We start from the raw sequence: 17646 nt of genomic DNA, 5'->3' as shown, positions 1-17646 counted from the left end.
TTATCTTAGGAAAACAAAAGTGTGCTTAATTGTACGGAATGTGCACTTTTAGTGTATTTCAAATCGTAAAGTATATTTAAAAAACATGTATTTGCACATAATATAATATTAATAAAATAAAAGGCCATTTAAGCATGCTTAAAGAGAGACGCATTCAGGACTGTTTCTTGATGCTATCTTAAAAAGTGCACTTTGTAATAATGCCAAAAAGTTTTACTTTAAAAGTAGTTTTAATGATTTTTTCTCATGCTTTACAGAAGTACACTTATTTTGATGTGTTGACTAACACACTAAAGCTCATGCAAAGAACTTGATTATAATTTGAACTGTAGTGTGTTATTTAGTATTTCAAGTTAATATATTTTAAAGGCACTAAATTGAAACTTCATTATGAAAGTGTAATTACAGATAGATTTAAATAAATGACATTCAAGATTCAATAAAAATGACTTTACATGCTTGTCATGTACATTCACAGCACACTTTAATCATATTTCAAAGACAATAGAAGTAATTATGAAATTACATATTTTGCAACTTAAGTGGGTCAAAAAACACTAATTGCATTTAATATTAATGTAAACTATATTTCATTTTAATTGTAATTAACATGTAATTAAGTGTCCAAAACAACACTTTTAGTTCAAAATTAAGTACTGTATATTATTATAAAGTACAATATTTCTGTACTCTTTTTATAAGTATGCTAAATTGTGCTTCTTTTACACAAGGGATTTTGGGCTGATTTCATAAAAAGTTCAGTATTTTCTGCAAAAGGCACCTAAAAGCACATGAAAGCAGGCATTACAAAAACTGGCTTCAGAAAAAAAGTGTATTATTAAACATAAGCCAGTGTGGGACCTACTGTCAATAATTTATTTAGTCAATCAGACTAAAGCCGGTCACATTGCTTTACTGTTTATAAGTCGCTTTGGATAAAAGCGTCTGCTAAATGACTAAATAAATAAATAAAAATAATGAACTAAACTGACACATTCAATTCATAGCCTTAAAATACACAATGTGTCCAATCACAGGTTTGTCCATATGTGTCCCTGCAGCACAAAATCAGTCATGAGTAGCACAGCTATACTTGTAGCACTAGCCAACAATACATTGTATGGGTCAAAATTATTGATTTTTCTTTTATGCCAAAAATCATTAGGATATTAAGTAAAGATCATGTTCCATGAAGATATTTTGTAAATTTATGTACCGTAAATATATCAAAACTTCATTTCTGATTAGTAATATGCATTGCTAAGAACTTCATTTGAACAACTTTAAAGGTGTTTTTCTCAATATTTTGATTTTTTTGCACCCTCAGATTCCAGATTTTCAAATAGTTGTATCTCAGACAAATATCCATACACCAATGGAAAGCTTATTTATTCAGCTTTCATATGATGCATAAATTGCATCCTTTTGACTGGTTTTGTGCTCCAGGGTCACATGTGATAATATCTTTGAGATAGTAAAGAAAGGCATTTGTTCTTTCACTGTCACTGGCAGATATGGTGTCATGCTCTTACCCCGCAGAGCAGTCGGACACCGAGATGACCTCGGTCAAATCCAGCACATCACAGGCCGCAGACTCGTTCTCCTGCGAGAACAAGAAACGCTCCTCATCCAGCTTTCCATGCAGCTCTTCTACACGTTTGGGAAAAGAGAACTCACAAATGAAATAGCAGCGTCGTCATTATAAAAGAAGTAGCTTGATAAAATAGACAGGACAGGCATGTTGATGAGGGATCTCAGTAGTGCATCTTACCTATCTGCTCCTCTGAATGTCTTGTTTGCTCAAACTCAGGTGACTCTTTAAAGAAAAAAGAGCAAAATTAATTAAAAACAATCCTCAATTCCAGAGAATATGACACTTATATTAGGTAATGAACAAAACAATGCACTAAAACATGTCTAGGTCACTTGTAAAAAAATAAGTAGGTAAAGAGTACTTATGAAAAGAATATAGAGTATTTAAAACTATTTACTTAAGTTCCAACTGAATGTAATGTTTTATTTATAATTTTTTGACTCACTAAAGCAGAACTTGCATATTATTTGTAATAGATGTGTAATTTCATGATTACATCTGTTGTCATTAAAACATATGATTAAAGTAAACTAAAATTCTGTTCAAATTTAAATCTATTTTCTAATTACAAATTTGTAATGATGAAGATACAATTTAGTACATTTAAAATATATTCGCTTTAACTGTAATATAGAATAACTAATATGTATTTTGCATGCAGTATGTTAGTCAACACATCAAAATAAGTACTTATAATTAATAATAATAAGACTAAATCATTCAGATTTCAATTTAAGAAACTTTAAATGCACTTAAGTTGCCTTTTATTTGATTAATATGATATTATTTTTAAGTAGTTTTTTTATTTACTTTGAAAGATTTTTGAAAATAATGTCACAAAGCAAATTATTTGAATGGGGTTTAAAAAATAGGCTTAAAAAGACCTGCCCAGGTGAAAAAAAAGTGCATTTCCATAATATACTTAAAGTGCTCTTTTTCCGCGCACTAATTTTGTACTTAATATACAAAAAATTATTCTTTAGTACTTCTTAAGATAAACTTGAGATTATCTAAGTGTACTGAACTGTGCTATTTTGGGACACCATGAATATAAACTAAAATGCACTTTTAACATACTATCTCTGTAATTAAAAATGTATTTAGTTGCCACTTGTAGTACACTTGAACTATCTTTCATACACTAGTACTCAAGTGTACTACAAGTGGTAACTAAATGCATTTTTAATTACAGAGATAGTATGTTAAAAGTGCATTTTAATTCATATTCATGGTGTCCCATTAATAAGTTGAGTACACTTAGATGATCTTAAGTTTATCTTAAGAATAGAGCACTTTAAACATTATGGAAGTTATCTTTTTTTCCACCTGGGTGGGGTTCAAATGTGGCATTAAAAAATGTTAGGAGGTAAATAAGCACACTAGGAACTGAATTTGCCCCGATCAGGACTCTAACTAACCCACAAACTCGTTATGTCGGAGTAGCTCGGTCTGCAGAGCCTGTCCAGCGCTCTCGGCCTCGATGATGGCGGAGTGAAGTTCGGGATCTGTGGCGCTGCATGAAACTCTCGCTCCAGAGCACAGCAGAGACAGCGTCTCCTCCACATTAGCACCACAAACCACCTCACGCAGCCTCTGAGGAGCACCAGAGAACACAACACAACAATCAGCATGGGATCGGCCTGAAACTAATAAAACAGTAGGGTGTTTTGATCACAGGCTGACCTGGTCAAGCAGCTTCTGGTTTGCGGCGAGCGGATGAGCTTTGCAGTAAAGTCCTTTGCGGTATTTGGCTAAGATAAACTCCAGCCTCTGATCTGGAGAGACGTCAGGGCCGATCTGCTCCGTCGGAGGGATGTTGTGAGCCCAAACACTGCTGGCAGCTTTATTGCCATACAGCACAAACAACTGAAAACATGCAACATTTGCATCTGTTGGTAAGCCACATTTCGGTTTCAAAGCAGATTCACGGTAAGAAACAAGAACATAACAGTTTTAATGTTGCAAAGTTCTTCAGATATCAAACAGATACAATTTCAGCTTCAGTTTAATGTTGATTCAGTTTAGTTCAATGACTAAGTTCATTGGTTATGAAGCAAACTCGGATCAAGTACAAAGCAAGAGACAATGGTGTCATTATTCAGCTGGAGTTCAGTTAAATAACAGTGCAAAGTTCATCAAATGACATCAAATTATGAAACAAATTAAAAGACAACAGTGTCACATTAGTGTAATTAAGCAACAGGCTAGTAGTAAAAAAGACTACTGAACTGTTACGACACCCTAAAACACTTTTTTTTGTTATTGTTCATATTTGATACCACACATTATTTTGAGCCAGGGTTATTGTAGCTACCTAAAATGACAGATAAATCTATATATTTATAAAAAAATTAAATAAACGTTGACTGAAATAATATAGAATACAATACAAAAAACTAAAACTTTATATCAGTTAGTTTCCAAGTTTCATTTAGTTTGACTTAATGTGCTAAAATGACTGAAATAAAAATGAACAAAAACTATATAGATTTAAAAGCAACAAAAATGAATCAAAATGACAAAAACACACAACATAAATTACTTTAACTTTAGATCAGAAAATATAAAAATAAAATCAAATTCAAAATACAGGCAATTTTTTTTACTAGTATCTCAATGATACTAAAAAAAAACACAAGACAATATTTTTTTTCTGATTTAAAAATCTAAAGTTAGAGCAATGGCAGAGAATGCAACGCCACTAAAGTTGAAGTTTGGACACTATTAATTAAACACATACAACTCACTTTCTTTTTAAAAAACGTGCAAATGAGTAGAATGTCATTAAAGACAGGCCACACCTCGTGTCAACCTCAAACATTCATACGTTCTCAAGTTAATTACTTTATTAAATTACTTATGAAAGTTGTTGAGACTTATGAAGTTGAAAATAAATTAATCTCCAAGCTATATAAATATTAATATTGAAAACACAACTTTTCAGAGCACTGTAAAATAAGTAGAAAATAAATCTGGTCATAAAGACAGGATGTGACACATTGTGTTGTTTGCGGCATTACAGAACTCACCTGAATTAAAGGCTCTGTCCAAACCTTATTATCTAGTTTGAGACCTCGCACTTTGGACCTGTTACTGCCCATGGATCGATGTGCGCCCGCGCAGGCCTCACAGATGACCACCAGCAGGTTCACCGATGCCCACTCCGGGTTGGCCGCACCACAGTCGGCACAAACTTTATTAAAGGGACTCGACCAGAGTCGATGTGCCACCTCGCTGTAGGACAGAGCGCTGCGGATCACTTCATTCAGACTAACCAGCCACGCAGCCATCTCCTTAGCAGAGTCTGCAGAGAAACTGAACAAACCTATCGGGTTACTTTACCACCAACAGAAAACAAAGCATGCAGAGCACAGAAATGAGCTTGAAAAAGGAGAGAAAAGGAGACACTCACTTGAAGGTCCTGTATGGAGTAATAAGGCTGAAGCTGTGACGGCCCGTCGCCTTTACAGATGCTATATTCATAGACACGCACATCATGCCAAGACCTGCATTGAAGTCCTGTTAATTCAAACAAGTTCAATTTGCAAATGTCAACAACAAAATTCTAGCTAAAAAAAGCATGCATGGACATTTGTTTAAGTTTGTCATTTTTTGCTCATGGAATTAAACAATATAGTTCTGGGTTAAGACACGTATGGCACGCAGACAGATGAAGCTTTCATTGAGTGAAAAATAATGGCATCCTAAAAAATTAGGAAAGTTGACAGCTCCTCAAAAAGTCTTAAATTTAAGGCCATAAAATCAAGAAAGTCTTAGTTATGATTTCAGGAGGTATATTTGGGGACAAAAAGACAAGAATTGCGATATGGCTCAATGTAATGATTAAATTTCGAAAGGATTTCATTGAATAAAAATGAGCACTGCATGTTTTAAAGTCAGCTGCTGTGCTGCTTTGTGTAATGCCCTTAAGGGGGAGACTGTTATATTTCTGCCACTCCGAAAGCGCCACCTGCTGGCAGAACATGAATTTGCATTTTCAATAAGACCATCAGCTGGTTTTGTTCAGACCAATGTGAAAATCAACTCATGTTGTAAATTTGAACGGGTGGATCGACAAGAAAATAATGTATTATAAAAATGTAAACAATTAAGACAGTAAAATATATTTATATGTTATTTAATTAATATAATAATAATTGCTTTAATAATTCAAATAATATTTGATACTTTTGACTCAATTTTCTTTCAAAAAATGGTTTAAAGGCTGAAATGTGGTTTATTATTTTATAAAAACTTTTTGTTTTTGTGAAAACCTAAATCATGCTTTTTATAGTCATTTTATTTTATTTGTGCAGGTCTTAAAAAACCATCAATTCATGGTTTAAGGTAGGCCTATATAATTGTCCGGAGCTTGGCTGGTGAGGAGGGTTCAATACTGGACCTCAAGCTATTTTAGTTGGAGACCCCTGCATTAGAGGGTAAAAAAACAGGACAGAAAACAACCTTTTACTTCTAAATTATGTTTTTTGATAACATTATAAGCAGATCTCAGAACATAAAAAAAAAAATGCAATTCATGACCCCTTTAAGGTTCATTCAGTTTATTCAAGGTCAATTTTTCATCAGTTTATGTAATGAGGTTATTCTAGTAAGGAATAACTGACAACAGGCCGTTGAATTATTTAAAAAAAATGCACACTTGAGGTATAACGGATATGGATATGGAAAGCATGTTAATGGTGTAAAGAGGGCCACAAACACACAAACTTGCTTAGTAACCATTGTAAAACCAACTGTGTTCAACTCTGATCATCTCTGATCTCTTACATTTTTCTTGAAAGGTTGACGTTAGTAAGCAGTTTTCCACACCTCTTTGCTGCTGTAAATCCAAAGGGAGTATCCATGGATAGCAGTATACACCTTTTTCCGTGGGTCTTTCATGATCAGCGGTCCGTGTTGTTTGGGTGCAGTGATCAATTCCCTTCCTCGAGTGGCATAGAGAGACGTCAGCCAGCGCTCCCGCACAGCTACGACACAACACAGGACAGAGCTGAAAGTGATGATTTGATGCTTCAAATAAACCAAACACTAACTCTCAGCTTTAAAGGTGCTGTATGTCATTTTTTGACTGTACTAAAGCATAAAAATACAATAATATGTTAGCAGATATTTAAGAAACATGCTAAGTTCACATACTTGTTTCTCAGAAAAACAATGCTACAGTAAGTTATTCTGTTTCAAAATGTGCGTTCCGTGTCAGAATGTCTGTTTTTGTTTAGGTCTGTGTGACTCCACCCACTGCCAGTTTACCCAACAATATTTTGACAGCCCGGGTTGCCAGCGGAAAACACAGCGTATTGCAGCCTTTGAAGCCAGCAAGCAAACTAAACTAAAAAACCTCGGCATCCATCGGAAAAGCTCTGTGCACAGAGGCTTAATAAACACGAATAAATCAACTTACACTGTAAGGCTCGTTGGCTAAAATTGTCAGTTGCACTCGTTCCTTGTTGCATCTGGCAACCTGCGTAAGCATCGAGTCTAAATAGAAGCGTCGGGAGAAACAAAGCTCTCCACTATTTTGAATTAGGTCTACAGTACTCATTTCACTCACTAGCTGTCAATATTACATACTGCACCTTTAAACGGATAGTTCACCCAAAATGAAAATTTGCTGTTAATTTACTCACCCTCAGGCCATCCAAGATATAGATGACTTTCTTTCTTCAGTGGAACAGTAAAGAAGATTTTTAGTGGAAACTCTAGCCCCTGGTTATTTCATAAAATGCAATAAAATACAGGCAGCACAAAATGAATCCCCATGGTTCCTGTTGATATACCGAGGTCTTATGAAGAGAAGCGATCAGTCTGTGCAAGAAGTTCACAAATGAATCATTCTTTTGACAGATTCTTTTTAGTGAACAGGATGAATCAGTTCACCAAATCGGACTGAATCATCTGAAACAGTTCATGGCTCATGCAGCACAGATCTACAAGTTACTCAAGCAAAACTCAATACCCAACTCATGTGCAACTCAAAACAAAACATGGCTTTTTGTTTTGTTTTCTGTGTGCTCTACTATTCGTTGTAGTCTTGACTCCGCCCTTCTTGTTACCTGATTATTGGTTCATTTACCCCACCTGTCCTCTCTCATTTCCTCCCCTATCTATTCTCCTGGTGTCCTCTGCTGGTTCGCTTTGTTTTTCTGCTTGTAAATGGTCTAGTCTGTGGATCTTCTGTCCTTTCCCCCAGTTGTGTTTTGCTCTACATTGGGCCTTTTGTTTCCCAGCCCCACTGACTATTGTTAGGGTTTGTTTTTATGTTTTTTTTTTACTTTTTGTCAAAGATCTTTTGAGCATCCCTGGCTGTCCTGCGTTTGAGTTCTGTCTGAATATGCTGACAGAGGCTCTGGATTACAGGTAATAATGTTGTAAATATTGCTCAGTTTCTTGCACAGACTGATCGTTTTGCTTCATAAGACCTCAAAATATCATAAGGAGCCATTGGTATTAATTTTGTGCTGCCTGATATGCTTTTTTTGACTCTCAATTGAGTGTAGCCACTGCCTTGCATTTTATGAATCATCAAGGGCCACGGTTTCATTTAAACAATTTCTTTACTGTTCTACTGAATGAAAAAATAACTTGTGTGGCTTAAGTAAATTAACAGCAAATTTTTATTTTTGAAAAACTATTCCTTTAAGAAATGAGTTTCCAGTTTCCTACCCTCACTGTGAGCCATGAATTCAAAGTGTTTCTTCTGTAAATAGATGGAGAAGCGTCCTTGATCCTGTTCACGTATGTTGGTGATGCTTGTTACGTGAAACATATATTCTGTGAACTTGTCCTGGAGCACATTGAATATGTGGTTATAATATAGGTAATTGCAATATATAATTAATTTGTATAAAAAAGTGATGCCATTATGAAACAACTCACTGTGCGCTTTTTCCACATTGACATGACATGTCCATCAAGAGTGGCCCATAGAACATTGTGCCTACAAAACAAATACAAATACAGACCGTTCCTCTTTTGTTTGCACTCTATACTGTTTGTTCCCTTCAGTTTTATAATGGGTCTCCTAAAGGCCCTTTCACACCAAATGTTATTGTCGAGCACAAAGATTATAAATGAAAACAATAAATTCCTATAGAACTAGTCACACCAGACATTTACACCTTATATTTGCATTATATCCCCTGTGAACAAGATGCACACATTAGAATAGGAACATTCATATTATAGTTGACATTTATATTAAATGCATTTAGTTGAACTTATTAGTGATTAAGGCTTAAATTAATCTTTATATGTAATTTCAATATTCTATTTATGTGCAAACTGGTTGTAATGTTTTCAAACACTTAACTGCATGTAATTGAACAAATGTATTCTAGTTTACATTTACAGTATATATAAATTAGTTTACCTTAAGAGTGCTTAATTAGGGCTCAAGTAAATCTGTTGAAGCAATTATGAAATTGCATGTATTTTCTTTGAAATATGGTTAAAGTGTACTGCTGAATTGCATTTGTTAAACTAAAACACATTTTATTTTTTTTCAAATGTAGTATAAAATAACTAATTTTACATTAGTACATAGTGCACATTTTAAAATCGCAGTGATTTCAGCAAACATATTGTGCTGTCAGAGTGAATGGACTAGGATTTCACAGCACTTCATTTTGTTTGGTGTGAAAGGGCACATTATTTGTTTAGATTTTATGTAAAGTTAATGCAGTATTTATGATATTTCATGAAATGCATTATTTAATTTAGCAGTTTTGAAATGTTTCAAATTGTTAAAGGCCTAAATTAAGGAAGTGCATTTTTCTTTAAAGTCTGTATGTGATTTGAGGGATTGTATGGAGTTAGTTACTTGCGCCCCTTCCATACGTCGAGCCAGCTGGATTGGGTCACCGCACACTCACTGTGAGACACATCGGCTTTCTGGCGCGGCCCTGATAACGTCTGCTTCTTCCTGCTCACACGAATAGTTGCAGCCCTGCAGACCAAGAATTCAAGATATTTTAAGATGTTTGTTAGATGTCATCAGTCCATGCGAGATGTAGAGGAGTTTTTTTTTTTTTTTTATCTGTGCATATTTCTTCACGATTCAGACCAGATCACTTTTTCACTGAATTATGGACTTGTATTTTAGTTAAATGTCTCAATGATGGATTTATTTCAGCTTTTGTCTTCTCCAGATGTTAACCGATGGACTGGAGTGGTGTGGATTATTGTGATGTTTTTATCAGCTGTTTGGACTCCCATTCTGACGGCACCCATTCACTGCAGAGCATCCATTGCTGAACAAGTGATGCAATGCTACATTTCTCCAAATCTGATAAAGAAACAAACTCATCTACATCTTGGATGACCTGAGGATGAGCGCAAATTTTCATTTTTGGAGAAATATTATTTTCTTGTCTTTATGCTAAAAATCTTAACGGTAGGCAAAATGTAATTTCTTACTTGATTTAGGGGTAAAATATGACCTTGGCAGAGACATGATTATTTTCTGAGGTGTAATCATATTGTACCTTGGTTTTTTGGGTCTGTCAGGTTTGTTCTGGAGATCCTTTGATTTGGGAACTTGATGGATCTCTCCATTGGTGCAAATTTCTGTCTGAACGTCCATCACCTCATCTGTGAAACTACAAGGAAGAATATAAACAGTGGTAACCAAAGCCTAACAGGTTTTGTCAAGAAACACGGAAAATGAAATCACAGTTAAAAGCTGCATTACCTGTCGTTGCTTGAATTGTGGTGATCATTACTGAGCAAGTCTGGAGTCACAGGGCAATCATCAGAAAACACTGAATCAGCAGCTCCTGCTGCATCTGGAGATGAACTGCTACTATTGGAGAGCGAATCTGGCCATGGAGGCGTTTCACTGCAGCTGGTTTTAACATGTTGAGGATCAGGGGGTGCAGAGATGGAACGCAGCTGTCTAGATGAATCATCCACACTAACTTCATATCTGATATCCGTTTCTACTGAGAAAAACAGCAGTCATCACCTTTAGTAAGGGTTTGTCTTTTTGTGGTTGGGAGCAGTAGATGTCCTTTTAAGCCAAAATGACAGACACCCAAACTACTAAAAGAATAATTCACCCAAATCAGAAAATTCTGTGATCACAAACATTGTTATTCCAAAGCCAAAAGGTGAAATACTGAAGAATTTTCACCCAGCTTTTTCTTATTTCTGTCATGCTCCAAAACAGAAGACAATAAGTGTGGGAAAAAAACAACAAAAAACCCCCCAAACTATTAAAGGAAGTGTAGGTGATTTGGTTCAAAAACCTCTTTGTTATGCTGGTTGAAAGTCTCTTCACATCCCGACAGCAATCATTAGGTTATATGACAAAAAAAAAATCATAGTAGTTTTTTTTCCCCCCAAACTATAATTCCAGACTACAGTGTTTGAAATTGATGGGCAATTCATTGTATTTAAATTTCTTACGGTGCAATGTTTTCATGCTCTGTATAAAACAAAAGTAATAGCGAGTACATTGTAACATGATGAATGCTACGAGTCTAGTATGTTTAGAACATGTTCATGATTAATAACCTACTCTGTTCAAAAATAGATTTTGATAACATACTAAACTAGTTTCTCAGATATAAAATGTATTTTTTTGTTTATAGTACAAAGCATGCGTGAGTCTATAAAACATATATCGATGCTCCTGATATTAACATGCTCAGTGTTTTTTTTTTTTTTTTTTTGGTTTGTATTTTATTGAATCCGATACCTAAACCACAGATGAATTAATGCGCTTTTAAAAAGTGCACTTTGTAATACTGTAGGGCTGTAGCTATCGAATATTTTAGTAATCGAATATTCTACCGAAAATTCCATCGAGTAATTGGATAAGTACTTTTTCTTTACTAAAGAGCAATACTAAATATACAAGAGAAAATAAGACCGGTCTCTTTAAATGAACAAGTAATTTGTTTCCTTTTTAGAAAAATGAATTTTTATTGCTGAAATTGCATATATTAATAACTAACCAATTTAGTGCAGTTAATTATCGGATTACATTCAAAATGCAAATGCAAATATATAATATATAAAAATCAATTTCAAATTACTTTAAAAAAGGTAAACACAGTACAACCTAAAACTTGACATAAATCAAAATAATAATAATAAAACCTAAACAATGTGCAACTTAACTTTCAAGTTTCAGCCCAACTACAGCTCAGGCATGACATAAACCTTTACTGGATTCTTAGAAGGATTTGTGGCTTTTGTAAGAGGCAAAAATTAGTGGACAGGAAGCTAACGTGCAACAAAAATAAGAGTCCATACACACAAAATTTCTTAACACATTTTTCAGCAACATGAATTTAAAGTTATGTGGAGAATGAACCCTCTTAAATGTTAACCCTCTTAAACCCTGCCCAATTCAATCCGAGCAGCCGAATCCTTACCCATCTTCAAGAAACGGCTAAAAACTCATCTGTTCCATCTTTACTTGACCCTCTAACTCTAGCACTCTCTATTCTAATTCTACTGTATTTTATCTATATGTCTTTTTATTTGAAAAAATAAATAAATAAAATAAATAATAATAATTATCTGTATTGCGTTAGGATAACCAAGACTTGTAATAGCACTTGCATGTCGTTGCTCTTTTGTTGGTTTTGATTGCTGCTTATGTCCTCATTTGTAAGTTGCTTTGGATAAAAGCATCTGCTGAATGACTAAATAAATAAATGGCTCCGTCTGTGTGTGTGTGTGTGTGTGTAATCCTTTAAAGGAGCATGTGGTTGCAAACACGGTGCTCCGTATGCAAGATTCAAGATTTTTATTTGTCACATACACATGTGCAGGTCAGTATGTTGTTGACTTAAATAGTACTAAGAGGAATGTGCAAAAAGTTGTCCAGGGTATTTGACTATAGTGTTGAAAGCTGAGCTATAGTCAATGAATAGCAGCCTTACATAATTCCCATTGTTGCTATCCAAGTGTGTGAGGGAAGAGTGGAGGACGTGAGAGATGGCATCGTCAGTAGATCTGTTTGGGCGATAGGCAAACTGAAGAGGGTCCAAAGTATCAGGGATGGAGGAGCAGATGTGGCTCTTTACAAGTCTCTCAAAAACCTTCATGACTATAGATGTGAGGGCAACTGGGTGATAGTCATTCAGGCAAGAGGGTTTATTGTTCTTAGGCACAGGGATAATGACAGATTTTTTGAATGAGGTGGGAACCACGGAGGTAGCAAGGGACTTATTAAAGATGGAAGTGAACAAACCAGCGAGCTGATCAGCGCAGGACCTCAGAACACGGCTGGTTATCCCATCAGGTCCGGCTGCTTTCCTGACGTTCACTCTCTTTAGCGCCCTCCGAACCTCATCCTCCGACACGGTGATTACAGGATCATCGCTGCTCTGCCTGCTGCTTCCTGACGCGCTGGACGGCAGAGACGCGCCGCCGCTGTTGCAATCGAAGCGGCCTTAGAAGACGTTTAACTCGTCGGCCAGCAACGGATCTGCTCTCACCTCCGCGGAGGGTTTGTTTCCAAAGGCACAGATGGTCCTCAGTCCCTGCCACATCCGTCGAGAGTCATTGAGCTGGAAATGAGACTCAATTCTCTCTCTGTATCTGTGTTTAGCGGCTCTTACTGCGCGTCGGAGAGCATAGCACGATGCTTTGTACTCGCTCATATTCCCGGTCAGAAGAGCCTCATTGTAAGCGGCAGTGCGTGTGTTAACCGCAGCACGGATTGTTCTGTCCACCCACGGTTTCTGGTTGGAGAATGTCCTTATCGTTATTGTTTCTGTAGCTTGCTCGGTTAGCGTGTTTACGAAGCTTAATGCTACATCCGTGAACTCGCTGACGTCAGATGAACTCGCCCGAACATGTCCCAGTCGACGTCATCAAGCGCCGCCTGCAGCATAGCCTCTGAGTGGGAGGACCAGCGCGTCACTACTCTCTGCACCGGAGGTTCCTGAACAAGCCTTTGTGTGTATTCCGGTGTTAGGAAAATGGCGGCATGGTTCGATTTGCCAAAAGCCGGTAGTGAGCGGGCTTTGTAGGCATCCTTGAACTGAGTGTAGCAATGATCCAGTGTGTTTGGTCCTCTAGTTGGACAGGATACGTGTTGATGGAAGTTCGGCATGACCTGCCTGAGGTTGGCTTTGTTAAAGTCCCCTGCGATGATAAAGGCAGCATCAGGATGTTTGTTAATGTAGCCGCTGAGCACATCGTGAAGTTTAAACAAAGCCAAGTCTGCCTGTGGTGGAATGTACACAGCAGTAACAATGATCAATGAAAAATCCCGGGGCAGATAAAATGGGCGGCAAATAATGGAAAGATGTTCCAGATGAGGGGAGCAGGAACGCGACAGAATGGAGATATTCCTGGGATCACACCATTTCTTGTTAATCATGAAACGCACTCCTCCACCCCTGGATTTACCGGCCTCTGCTGTTCTGTCCGTCTGAAAAACAGAGAAGTTCTCACTGGGCGTTACAGCAGTGTCCGGGATCATGGACGAAAGCCACGTTTCTGACAAACAAAGGATGTTGCAGTCCCTTCTGTCACGTTGGAAACTAATCCTGGCTCTAAGATCGTCCATCTTATTTTCCAAGGATTGGACATTTGCGAGCAGAATGCTCGGGAGAGGAGGACTGTGAGCCCTTTTCCTGAGTCTATCTCGAATCCCAGTGCGTTTCCCGTGATGTTTCTTGATCCGTCACCTCGGGGGGGTATTGTTCATCTCCGCGTTCCGAAGAATCTCCAGAGGCCATGAAGGATTCCTGGATAAAGTGTCCTGGAACAGGTTGGTGTAGCGGTTTCCAATGTCCAAAAGCGTTTCTATGTTGTAGGTGATCAGTGCCGACGTGAAAAGAGAAAGTAAAAGTAAGTAAAAAAGTAAGTTAAAGCAAAATCTCAGCGGAGCGGCCTGAACGGCGTCCGAACACAGCGGCGCCATTTTGGTCATTTGGTCATGCAGTTACAGTAAATGGTAGGGATGGTCGAAAACCGAAACTGAAAGTGCTTTGTAATTATTTATTTGATTAAATAATACAAAGTAATTTTGTAAGACTTTTTCATTTAAATAAATTTTAAGGGCACGTAATTTAAAAAACACAAGCCAATAAAATATCCACACTTTTATTTAAAGAAAATCGGACAGAAAATATAATATTATTAAATACCAGTGTATTATTTTTATTTAGTTCTACGTGACAGAATCAGACATAACGGTTGTTGTTTTTGACTAATTATGCAAACGGTTTTTCCTTTCTCAAAATTTGGCGGAGGTGGTCCCATCCTGATCATGTGCACACAATGTTATAATATTTATAGCTATGATTAAAGAAAATGACAATTATAAAGTTATGTTTTATTTTCTCTCACCTAATGTTTTGTTATTTATTCGTAAAATAGCCTTATGAAATGTTTTCTTTTTCCTCAGAAATTCTGTGTTGTGTATCTGGTTCTCAAACGAAGGCATAAAACATTAATTTCATTAATCTTTATATTATTGAAAATTAAACATTTTGGCAAACAAAAGGGATTTACTATTAAAATTAAAACATGGAAGAAATGTTGTGTGATCATTCTTTAAAAAAAAAGTACATTCTGCTGAACAAATATATTTCTGCTGCAATGTCTTTATATTAAACCAGACGTTTATTTTGACGGGTTGCCTTTAAATTTCTGTGCGTATATGATACGAATGCTAGTTTTATTCCCAGTAAAACACTCATGAAGTGACTCTCAGAGCGGTTCTGGAGTGTTTATGTCCTCATTGAGACGGCAGATGCTGAAATCACCGCGAGCGTCACATAATTTGCCTCTGATTTTTTTGTATTCTAATTACTCTGGTTAAACAAGTTAAACAAGTACAATTTAATGATTGCATTTTAATAATCTCTTGTCACGCTCTAAAGAAGTAGGCTACACTTATTTTGATGTGTTGACTAACATTTTAAAGCACATGTGAAGTACTTGATTATAATTTCAACTGTAGTGTGCTATGTGATATTACACTTAAAGTTAATATACAACCACAACTGTGTACTTGTATTTAAATACATGCCATAAAGGTTTCTATAGAAATGACAAACTATATTTCAGTTGATCATAAATGCTTGTCCGTACACACTTTAACCATATTACAAATATAAGTAATTATGAAATTATATAAAGATGTACTTAAAGCATGCTACTTGTTTTTTCAGGTGAAAATGTAATTTTCATTTGTGGCTGAACGTTTCTTTTCAGTGATTTTACATACACCAAATATAGAGGCTCACACAATATGCAAGTGAAAGGAAAAAATACTAAAAATGAAACTAAACTATCCTGTTTGCTAAGTGAACACCTGCCTTATAGTTGCACACTTGTAAGCGTGGCAAAGAATACAGTCTCAGAATCTGCATGCAACTTGGCTTTGTGTACAAATACTGTTAGCTCTTATAGTATATTGAAATGTCTCGTTTGGATAAATGTGTCTGCTAAATGAATGAATGCAAATGTAAATCTGGTACTTTATGGCTTTATATTTTAATTCATTTCCAAAATTGTTTATTTATTTTCCCATTTGGATAGTGTGGTCCACATGTGTACAAGTAGACTTTTATGTGTTTCTTATTTCTCTTTTATAGGCATACAAAAAATTGAATATTTTGAAAGAGGTGGTGACATACTAAACAAACATTACACATGATATTATTACATTTCCACAATAAAAGAAATAATACCTTAAGTATACTGTATTCTGGGTCAACAAGGAGGATGACGGATATGTGGATAAATATACTACTGATATTATAATAAAGAAAACATAATATAAAGTACCTTCAGATTTCGTCTGCGTATCAACTGTAACATCTGGACGAGGCAACTGGCCATTTCTGTAAGATATATGAGTATAGTAAGTGTATTGGGGGGAAAAAAGTAACTAGCTCCTATTAGAAAATCCAAATCCTTTGTTCCTTCAAATGTCTTTCTTTATTGTATTGAAGGCATGTTGTTTTGTGATTTAAATCAGACAGCAGCTGAACACCATGAGCTCACCTCTCACTAGATGACCGCTGTGGTACACCTACTCCAAGTAAATATCTTGACCGTGGCTTCGGCACAGGTATGATATCAGGGGGATCAGACACAGACATCTGCAGTATAATGCAAGAATAATGCAACTAACGTCAAGAATGTAAACATCAAGATTAACAAGAATTCACTGCCTTTGAATTGCATAGACACATGACGTGTTTAGCCAAAAATTATTTCCACTCGTCAACACGACGTGACATTTCAGGTCAAAAGGGAAAACCATCCAGACTCTTTAGCACCAGTTTCACTGAGACGAGGGACCATATATAATGCACTATTTTTCAGTCTTGAAGGTGCATATCCCTCCGTGATGTTTCTGTCCTAATCTCCATGCATTTGTCCCAATGCGTTTTTATTTAATTTATTCAAGCAAGTCTTCTGACAAACTCCAGTTAATTGTTCTTCTGTGTTTTTACCCCATTATTTTATGTAATTTTACTTAGTGTAAGTGTCCTCCATTGTTTGGCATTTCATATTTGGTGATTATAAGAGGAAATATTCTCAGTTAATTATTTTTTATGTATTTCAAGTTCAATGTAAAATTGTTAATGTGATGTAACAAATCACAAATAATCCATTTAGTCTTTTATAGTGTCTGGTTTTACAGTTTGTCTGTTATAGCGCCCCCTTTTGTTCAATCGACATTCAAACTTCCTCGTAGCCTGAGGATATAAACACTTGTTTATACGACATATTATTTATACAATATATCCATTTTATTAGCGCCACCATGGCCATTTCCAGGTTTTGTTAGGTTTGTTCTGTTTAGAATTCATTTGTGCTCGTATAATATTACCACTAAAATGTTCATAAACAAAAGGAGTCCTAATAATCTTACAAAACTATAATATTTCAATAGCAGGCAACTGAAGGTTTGCTATAGGCTCGGGCATAAACTAGCTATGCTGTTTGTAAACGTGTTTTCATTCAGTTCATACAATAAAATATCGACTAATATAAATATCATATCCATATGTGAGACTATAGAGCTTACCTTGATGATGTTCTTCTTG

At 35.9% G+C, this 17646-nt stretch overlaps 1 protein-coding gene across 1 annotated transcript in view; it reads right to left on the bottom strand.

Annotated features, from left to right (window-relative positions):
• The window catches only part of LOC306855707 (arf-GAP with Rho-GAP domain, ANK repeat and PH domain-containing protein 1-like), a 25152-nt gene extending 7506 nt beyond the window's left edge, over positions 1 to 17646 (bottom strand). Inside the window, exons 1-15 of the mRNA XM_079394523.1 lie at positions 17628 to 17646; positions 16595 to 16692; positions 16376 to 16431; positions 10305 to 10554; positions 10099 to 10212; positions 9435 to 9560; positions 8492 to 8552; positions 8279 to 8399; positions 6425 to 6582; positions 5007 to 5113; positions 4624 to 4909; positions 3278 to 3460; positions 3013 to 3187; positions 1772 to 1816; positions 1533 to 1650 (exon numbers count right to left, since the gene is read on the bottom strand). Of these exons, the coding sequence (XP_079250649.1) occupies positions 1533 to 1650; positions 1772 to 1816; positions 3013 to 3187; positions 3278 to 3460; positions 4624 to 4909; positions 5007 to 5113; positions 6425 to 6582; positions 8279 to 8399; positions 8492 to 8552; positions 9435 to 9560; positions 10099 to 10212; positions 10305 to 10554; positions 16376 to 16431; positions 16595 to 16692 (1898 nt within the window). The 5' untranslated portion in view covers positions 17628 to 17646. The remainder of the gene's footprint in view (positions 1 to 1532; positions 1651 to 1771; positions 1817 to 3012; positions 3188 to 3277; positions 3461 to 4623; positions 4910 to 5006; positions 5114 to 6424; positions 6583 to 8278; positions 8400 to 8491; positions 8553 to 9434; positions 9561 to 10098; positions 10213 to 10304; positions 10555 to 16375; positions 16432 to 16594; positions 16693 to 17627) is intronic.

Source organism: Barbus barbus (assembly GCF_936440315.1).
Source record: "Barbus barbus genome assembly, chromosome: 36".
NCBI lineage: Eukaryota > Metazoa > Chordata > Actinopteri > Cypriniformes > Cyprinidae > Barbus > Barbus barbus.
This window is presented reverse-complemented; position numbering and strand designations above follow the sequence as displayed.